Source organism: Drosophila suzukii, chromosome X (assembly GCF_043229965.1).
Source record: "Drosophila suzukii chromosome X, CBGP_Dsuzu_IsoJpt1.0, whole genome shotgun sequence".
Classification (NCBI taxonomy): domain Eukaryota; kingdom Metazoa; phylum Arthropoda; class Insecta; order Diptera; family Drosophilidae; genus Drosophila; species Drosophila suzukii.
In genome coordinates this window covers 21,756,612-21,765,749 of record NC_092084.1, presented here as the reverse complement: position 1 = coordinate 21,765,749, position 9,138 = coordinate 21,756,612, and the positions used below count along the sequence as shown (strand labels likewise).

Here is a 9,138-nt window from a genome sequence, read left to right as displayed (position 1 = left end):
CATACGATACCATACCATACCATACCATACCATCCCATCCCATCCCATCCGATCCGATGTCTTCCAATCCAAGCCAATCAATTCGGAATGAGAATGAGAATGAGATGATAGAAACGGACAGAAAACGGAGCTAAGGAAATTCTTTAATTTATTATTTTTTGCTAAATTTATGTAATAGAAAACGTTGTGTACATACGAGAGTTAAAATATTTTGATAAAGCTTATAAATTATATTTAACAATTACATTACGATTACGATTATATGATGATGATCTTGGATGATGATATGAATATTATTGATGATATACCTCTGCAATTCGTGCAACCAATCACAACAACAACAACAACCACAACAACAAACACCAACAACAACCAACGAGCAACAAACAATTTTTCGTTTTGAGAAGTTAATAATGGAATTCTGTCATTGATTTGATGTAGTTTTTTTTTTGTTTGAATGACTACGATTCTTTGTACTATTTAAATGGATCTATGAAATGGAAATGCTGATTTTTAAACACCATAATTTATTTTCACATCTATTTACATAAAACATACCAGATATATTTTATATGCAATTAATGTTAATAATTTATGAAAACAACACATGCGACACACACACTCAGACAAACACACACCCACACACACATATATATATTTTGACCATTGATAATTTTATGTTTTTTATATGGTATATGCGACAGATCATTTTGTTTATTATATATATTTTATTTTTATTTAATTTATTTTACAAACTTTTTCTTGATTTCTTCTATTTTTGGGTGCAGTTATATAATTTTTAGTGTTATGAGAGAAACCCTTAATTTATATACAACTTATATAAAACCATATTATAATTATGCTTATGTCGATTGATTATTGAAGTACATGCATATGTAATAAAAACGGAAAAACAAAGGAAAAGCCTTAACAAAAAAAGCCTATTTAAAATATTTATGTAGGGAAAACCTATTGTCGATCTTTGTATGTGCCGGAAAAGAGAAAAACAAAAACAAAAACGAATCAGAAAAGTCCGAAAAGCGGATAACAAAACAAAACCAGAAACAAACTGAGTACAGTGTTAGAAAAGTAATATTAAGCATGAAAAAACTGAGCAAACAAATGCGCAAAACTTAAGAAAAAAAATTGTAAATTATTTTTGTACACACTTTTTGCTAAAAAAAAACTAAAAAAAAAAGTACATATTTAAAAATATGTAACCTGTATGCAGCGACTTTAGTCTACTCCCTATTGAGACACTTTTTTTTTGCGCAAATAATTTATATCGAAAAAATTGCTACAGTGCAATTGAAATCGAACTAAATCAAATATTTAATTACTCCTATTTATTACCTTTTTCACTCGGCGTATTATGTATTTATGTAATGACCAACAGCAGCAACAAATTCAAGCATGACTTAAACAAAAAAAAAAAAAAACGGCCGAGGAAAGAGCAAATTCCACGCGTGTTTATCAATTTGTGTGCAGCAACGCGCACGAGGGGGGTAAATAATTCTCAAAGTGCCTTATCATTAATATTTTATATAAATTATATATATATATATATATACACAAACACAAATTATGTATAGTCTTGTGAAAATGGAAAAGGAAACGCAGAGACGGAGTGCAAAGGCATATTAATTATTTATTATTATTGTAATGTCTATTTTATTTTACTTTCGATTTGATTTTACTCCCACTCCCAAAAGCACTTGTTTTGATCAGAATGGAGAGTTACGGCAGCGTGCAAAGGTTTACTAAAATGCCTATATTTAACATACTTATATTATTATACTGTTTTTTTGCTCTAATTAATTTTAAAGAAAAAAACAAAAACCCTAACTTAAAAACTGAGCTTTGGTTATCATCATGATGATTATTATACTTTTTTTTTTTTAACGCGTTCTTCCCCTTTGTACAACAAACAAAGAAAAACAAAGCAACACAAATCTGTGCCCCGCATGAAGCAAGTGTGGCCTTATCGGAATAAAACCTTACACTTAACACTTACCCAAGTCGTCTTCCTCCTAAGAAATGATAAATTAGTAAACTAAACTATATGTGGTACTCTTGAATGATTGATAAAAAACAAAGAAGAACAAGAAATGTAATGCCAGTTGAATTATACACTATTTATATATACTTTGTTCGTTATTTATATAACCATAAATCATAATATTTCATAGATATCCGCCTTGGCAACAACAACAAAACGCAAAAAGAAAAAGCAACAAAAAAAAACAACGAAAAAGACACAACAATAATTTAGAAATGAACACATTTGTACATGAATTTTGTTAATGCTGAAACATGCCTATTTATGCTTCCATTGCAACACTATTTTGTGCGTATTTTTATATAGTAAATTAAAATGAAAACAATTTAGTTTATGGCAAATTTTAGGTTAAATAGCAATTAAACAAAAACGTTACAAAATAAATGAAAAAATAAACACAATCAGTCTGTCGTTTTCATTTCGAGTATTTAGTATTTTGAGCAGCAAGGTCTCCTCTGCTCCCGATAGCAGGGGTTATCACTAATCTCACTCCTATCCGGACCGTCGGCGTGACGTCGCCTCGTGCCGCTTTTTGGGGTGTTACGTCGGTTCGTCGGGCTTTCTGGACGGGCACTACGAAAAAGCTTTCTTGTTTTGCCTTCTCGCCGCTGGAAACCTCGGATGGATATGGGGATGTGACGCTACTTTAGCACTATGTGTGTTCTGCGATTAGCCACTGATTTTCTTTATCTCGCTAACGACTTCAGAAACTTTGATACCATAACCTCTGGGTAATATTATAATGTACGATGGTCTGGATTTTGAGTCTACGTACTTCAGATTTTAGAAATGCAGAAACAAATTGAAGATCTGCTTTGATCGATTACTTTCATTTCTTTATCATTTCTTTATATTCCTCCAAGGATTTATCTAAGGTTTCTTGGCGTTGCTACGACTGAAAAACCACTACAAAATGTGTATTTTTGACCAAAATCTGAGTCCCAATAAAAACCGATGTACCCCCTTACAAAAAATGAGAAATTGGGTCAAAAAATAAATCTTCCTTAGAGTGATATGGATCGATAGCATTTGTAGCAAGCTGCTCAAAACAGTCGGTCTTTTAGCTGTACCACAAAAACCACAAAAATGAGTATTTTTGACTAAAATCTGAATCCCAAAATAAAACCGATGTACCCCCTTACAAAAAATGAGAAATTGGGTCAAAAAATAAATGTTCCTTTAAGTGATAGGGATCGATAGCATTTGTAGAAAGCTGCTCAAAACATTCGGTCATTTAGCTGTACGCCTGAAAAACCACTAAAAAAAGGAGTATTTTAACCAAAATCTGAATCACATACTTTTCTTTGAAAACAATATACCCTTTACTCTAAGAGAAGTGTATATGCTTCTCCATATATTCAAGAATTAGGTTTACTTATGTATAGTTCCTTAGTAACAACCATGAGATGACAAAACTGACTTTTGATAAGCTAATAAATAGCTAGAGATATTTATTAAGTTGGGAAAATATCACATGTTAGGGGTAGAATAAGATTCCCTTCATAGCCTACTTTTTGTAGATAATTCTAGTACGTGGCTTCTTGACGACCTTGGGAGTGGGTTGTGAAGGACCAGCTCCGGAAGTGGTTGGAGTGGCAGGTGGTTCCACCTGTTTGGATGCACTTGCTCCGATACGTGGCTTCTTGGCGACCGTAGGAGTACGTTGTGAAGGACCAGCTCCGGAAGTGGTTGGAGTGGCAGGAGGTTCCGCCGGATTGGATGAACTTGCTCCGATACGTGGTTTCTTGGCAGCCCTGGGAGTGCGTTGTACAGGAGCAGCTCCGGAAGTAGTTGGAGTGGCAGGAGGCGCCACCGGCTTGGATGAACTTGCTCCGCCACGTGGCGTCTTGGCAGCCCTGGGAGTGCGTTGTACAGGAGCAGCTCCGGAAGTAGTTGGAGTGGCAGGAGGCGCCACCGGCTTGGATGAACTTGCTCCGCCACGTGGCGTCTTGGCAGCCCTGGGAGTGCGTTGTACAGGAGCAGCTCCGGAAGTGGTTGGAGTGGCAGGTGGTTCCACCTGTTTGGATGCACTTGCTCCGATACGTGGCTTCTTGGCGACCGTAGGAGTACGTTGTGAAGGACCAGCTCCGGAAGTGGTTGGAGTGGCAGGAGGTTCCGCCGGATTGGATGAACTTGCTCCGATACGTGGCTTCTTGGCGACTCTGGGAGTGCGTTGTACAGGAGCAGCTCCGGAAATGGTTGGAGTGGCAGGTGGTTCCACTTGTTTGGATGAACTTGCTCGGGTCTTCGGCTTCGGTTTGGCCTGCTCAGCGCCCTTGGGCTTCAGATCGGCCTTCTTGCCCACCTGATCACCGCGAGAGGTGGACAGCATTGGTCCCTTGCTCGAACCTGGCTCCTGGCTAGCCTCCTTGGCCAGGGGCTTCGACGCCTGCGCGCTCGCCTTCGCACTAGTCCCCGGCTGGACGGTCTCCATCTCCTCCAGATTCTCGGTACTCTCCTCCGGGATCTTTACCAGCGGGACGGCCCGCTCGGGCTCCGCCATGTGCAGATCCTCGACACTCACGTTGGAACGGTTGGCCATCGTGGCAAAGCGTTGGGCCTCCACCAGTTTGTCCCTTGCCAAAGCTAAAACAAATCACTCACAAACTCTTTGCCTTTCAATCTTTCCCCGAATTTCAACTCACTGTAGGCCAGGTCCAGGATAACGCCACGTGACGACGAATCCGCCTCCAATCCAAGGTCCTTGAGCAGATTGTTCACGAATGCCATATCGGCAGGGAGATCCAAGTTGCGCTCGGGCATCTTGTAATTCGTTTTCTTCGCCATCGTTAAAGAGAATAGGTTTTCCAAGTGCCTTCGGAATATAATGACAAGTGCTTTCAAATGTCATGACAGTTGGCCAAGGCCTACTTGATTGGCCAAAATCGTTTTAGGGTTGCAGGTGGGTTGTTGGAAACTCTAGATTCATGGTATTTTCATGGGGATATGCCCAAAAAACTTTATTTAGTGTGTATGTCAGAACAGCGCACTAAAATTAAATCGTAGAGAGAAATATTCAAGCACATTTGGCTAAACTACGGCTGAAAAACCACTTAAAAATTAGTATTTTTGACCAAATCTGAATCCCAAAAATAACCGATGTATAAAAAATGAGAAATTGGGTCAAAAAATAAATGTTCCTATAAGTGATAGGGATCGATAGCTTTTTTAGCAAGCTGCTCAAAGCAGTTGGCCTTTTAGCTGTACGCCTTGATTTGGCTAGACTACGACTAAAAAACCACTATAAAATACATATTTTTTACCAAAATCTGAATCCCAAAAATAACCGATGTACCCCCTTACAAAAAATGAGAAATTGGGTCAAAAAATAAATCTTCCTTAGAGTGAAATGGATCGATAACATTTGTAGAAAGCTGCTCAAAACAGTCGGTCTTTTAGCTGTACGCCTTCATTTGGCTAAACTACGACTGAAAAACCACTAAAAAATACGTATTTTTGACCAAAATCTGAATCCCAAAAAAACCGTTGCACCTTCTTACAAAAAATGAGAGATTGGGTCAAAAAATAAATCTTCCTTAGAGTGATATGGATCGATAGCATTTGTAGCAAGCTGCTCAAAGCAGTTGGCCTTTTAGCTGTACGCCTTGATTTGGCTAAACTACGACTGAAAAACCACTGAAAAATGAGTATTTTTGACCAAAATCTGAATCCCAAAAATAATCGACCCCCTTGGTCCTTGAGTAAACAGATCCATAAACCCACTTGATTGACTGGGAAATAAACAACAACATTTATTTATTCATCAATTAGCCCCGTTTTACTTTCTAATTCTTCGAACACATATATGGTATTCAATTGCGTTGCTAAAGTGTAAACTTTGTAAGTTTGCCAGACGAGAATTGTGAACGCCCTCTATTTTAAAATATCGTTGCAGGAAATTGACGTACAAAATAACGCAAACTTTTAAATTTTTGTGAAAAGAAGGCTATGACATTTTCTGTCATTAAAACCCAACTTTTCAGTATACTTTTAGTATTTTAGATAAAATTCCTACCCATTATTAACCCCCTATTTCTACACAAGTACAACAGATTTGTATACATAGGCTGGGGTGTTGTAGGCCTTGAAAACTATTTTGTATGGAAATTGTTGTTGGAACTGCTTACACTTTTACACTTTTCAAACGATTGCAACGAAATTGAATACCCTATATTAGTGTTTAAATGGGGAATACAAAAATTAGTTTATGTGGCTTTAGGAATTTTCGAAATTTATTTTTGTGATAAAAAAAACGATTTCTAAACACAACGTACATTAAAAAATTGTAATTTAAAAAATTAATGAAGTAGAGTATTTAATAATGAAGGAAATCATAATATTTAAGCAAATTAAAATTCTATAGTATTTATTTTAACTACACAATCTTGTTTGATCTGTTTTAAAAAACATATTTTTGCTCTGATATAAGAAATGTAGTAAGTCCCCAAATTGCATTTTTTATGTATATTATTTACATATATATTAAATTTAATCGAAATATTTTTTTTTTAAATTCTAAACATTGATTTTAATATGAATTCCTTTATTAACAACGTAAAATGTCATATTTACTGACTTAAATAAATATATATATAAATATCTTTAAATAATATCATGCAATTTATGGAAATATTTATTTTAACAATAATAGTTACTTAAAAATATTTTTTAAATAATGTAAAACGTTTGACTGACAATATTTAATGATTTTAACATTGGTTCATATAGATTTCATATTATTCATAGATTTTTTAAATATTACATAGACAATTTTTAATTCAATATGCAGATATTTATTTTAACTATTCCATTAATAATAATAGTTAATAATTTGAAATCATACTTCTTGAACGTACTATCATTCTTTATATAAAAATCCCAATAGTGTATTCTATTTTCACCCGTATTTTTTTTATTTTCTGTATAATTCTGGTTGTTATCTTCAGTGGAATACAGTTTCGAGGATATATTGTAACTTGTGTTTTGCCTACGTCTACCATTGTGCGGCTGAAAATTTTAGATCACACTATCCATGGAATCGAACAAATGAACTGTCAAAATCATGTAGCCCGGCCCAGGCCGGAATACATTTAGTTTGCCACCAGAGCTCGTCTGGAGCACAACTACTTTCGGAAACAAACCAAAAATGTAAAAAATTTCAAGTATTTGTGTTACTAGGTGAGAAAAAAAGTAAAAAAAAATTGTTCAAAAAAAAGTTTAATATTTTTTTTCTGCTAGAATTAAATTTCTATTTCATTTTGTCTGATGATCTTGGGTGAGTAAAAATCGGCGAAAAAGTCTTAGAAGAAAGACTAATTTTTTTTATTCTTTAGAAGGTCCATAGCTAACGTGGTTTGACTAAACAAGGCTCTGCATGCCCTCTCTCCCTCGCACGCCTGACACACACCATTCACCATACACACCATACACACCATACACACCTTACACACCTTACACACCCAATCACACATACTTGGCCATTGCTTTTCTTGACAGGTAAGCAATGGCATTGCTCTTCGTTTTCGCTGAGTTGACGGCATACAAGTAAGTCCTCTATTCCTTTTTATTATTTTTTATTTTTTACTAATCAAGATCCTTTGCTCCCAGAACACATACGATGATGTCTGGTTTCACATAACTTCATAATCTATATGTTTTCCAATATCCAGTCGAACCGCAAAGGTTTGAACATAATGAAGATCACACTCCTACGCTAGGAATCGCCTTAATAGAGTTATATTAAGGTCAGTTGAGCTAAGTATTCTTGGTATTTTCATATTAATCGAACTCGTTTTCACAGTATTTTTCCCCCACCGATGGTACCGGTTCCGCTGAACCCGAGATGGCATCGGTTTAAAAATGTTATATATATATATGTACCCATTTGTTGAAGAATTAAACCAAAAATATAAAAAAAAATTGCACTTATTTTTTCTCTTTGTAAATGAAATTCATAGAAAAGATATTATTAGAAAAGTTTTTGATCTGAGAGCAAGGTTGTATTAATCCCGCACTTCAGGTCTGGGGTCTAAGCCATCGACAAACACGTCAAAGCAGATGAACAAACTTTGGCAAACAACAAACGCGGACCAATGCGCAAACTTGTTTATAAAGAAAGGAAGGGGATTTCCCAAAACCCAATCTTGGAATGCTGTAGTATACAGGAAAATATTATCCTAAAATAAAAGAAATAGTATATGGTTTTTTTTTCTATATATATATAAGTTTGCTAATCAAAGCAGAGCTCACTATGTTAAAGGTACGGAGTTCAGATTTCTAGAAAGTATTCCTTACGTTACGTAGGTTCATACTACAAACTCCTGTCAAAAGTAAAAAAAATAAAAAACCTTTATACAACCTATCCAAAAAAGTTGAAAAATAATATGGCAATCATAGGTGCCTTTTGGCAGGGTATGAAAACGTCGAACGAACGAATGTCTTAATGAAATTCTGTGCATATTCCAGCACACGCACGCCCACGACCACGCCCACTCCCCCCCCCCCCCCCCACGACGCTTTTTTCTGCATAACTGTAAGTTCGTCCTGTGCGATTGTCTTCCGTCTCCGTCTGTCTCAGATAGTTTTGTGCGGCGGTGAGAGCGAGAGGGGGCGCGAGGGGCGTACGTGATGTTCACATTTTCATAGATTCAATAATTCATAAATTTTATGCGCACACGCATACATTGATCTGCGCTGATTTTAGCATCCATTTCGGAATGCCCATGTCCTGCCGTGTGTCTTCCAACTTTTAATGGCATTCCACTGTCTCGAAACTTTTTGAATAAGCGCAGGATCCTCAGGAATGCCGCCACTCATTTAAGGAATAGGTTAAGGGAAAACAAATGTTAATATCTATTATAAGTTATTGGTGTTAATATGCAAAAAGCTGAATGTAATGAAATATACAATAATCATATCTAGTAGTACCAATTAAAAGAAATACAAAATGAGAAATTGGGTCAAAAAATATATCTTCCTTAAAGTGACGGGAATCGATAGCTTTTGTAGCAAGCTGCTCAAAACAGTCGGTATTTTATTTGTACGCCTTCATTTGGCTAATCTACGACTGAAAAACCTCT

The 9,138-nt window shown here is 35.9% G+C and overlaps 1 protein-coding gene and 1 long non-coding RNA gene across 2 annotated transcripts; one reads left to right on the top strand and one right to left on the bottom strand.

Moving 5' to 3' along the window:
• Positions 1-3,534: 3,534 nt before the first annotated feature.
• On the bottom strand, positions 3,535-5,036 carry LOC108005254 (proteoglycan 4-like). The gene is made up of 2 exons (XM_017068447.4): positions 4,705-5,036; positions 3,535-4,645 (listed from the first exon to the last, which is right to left on the bottom strand). The coding sequence occupies exons 1-2, from the start codon at positions 4,844-4,846 to the stop codon at positions 3,567-3,569; spliced, it is 1,221 nt and encodes a 406-aa protein (XP_016923936.3). The 5' UTR covers positions 4,847-5,036; the 3' UTR covers positions 3,535-3,566.
• A 1,962-nt stretch (positions 5,037-6,998) lies between these two features.
• On the top strand, positions 6,999-7,978 carry LOC108005259 (uncharacterized). Its single transcript, XR_001767273.4, has 5 exons — positions 6,999-7,237; positions 7,298-7,334; positions 7,393-7,603; positions 7,667-7,803; positions 7,860-7,978. It is a non-coding gene; the product is annotated as an uncharacterized lncRNA (long non-coding RNA).
• Positions 7,979-9,138: the final 1,160 nt, after the last annotated feature.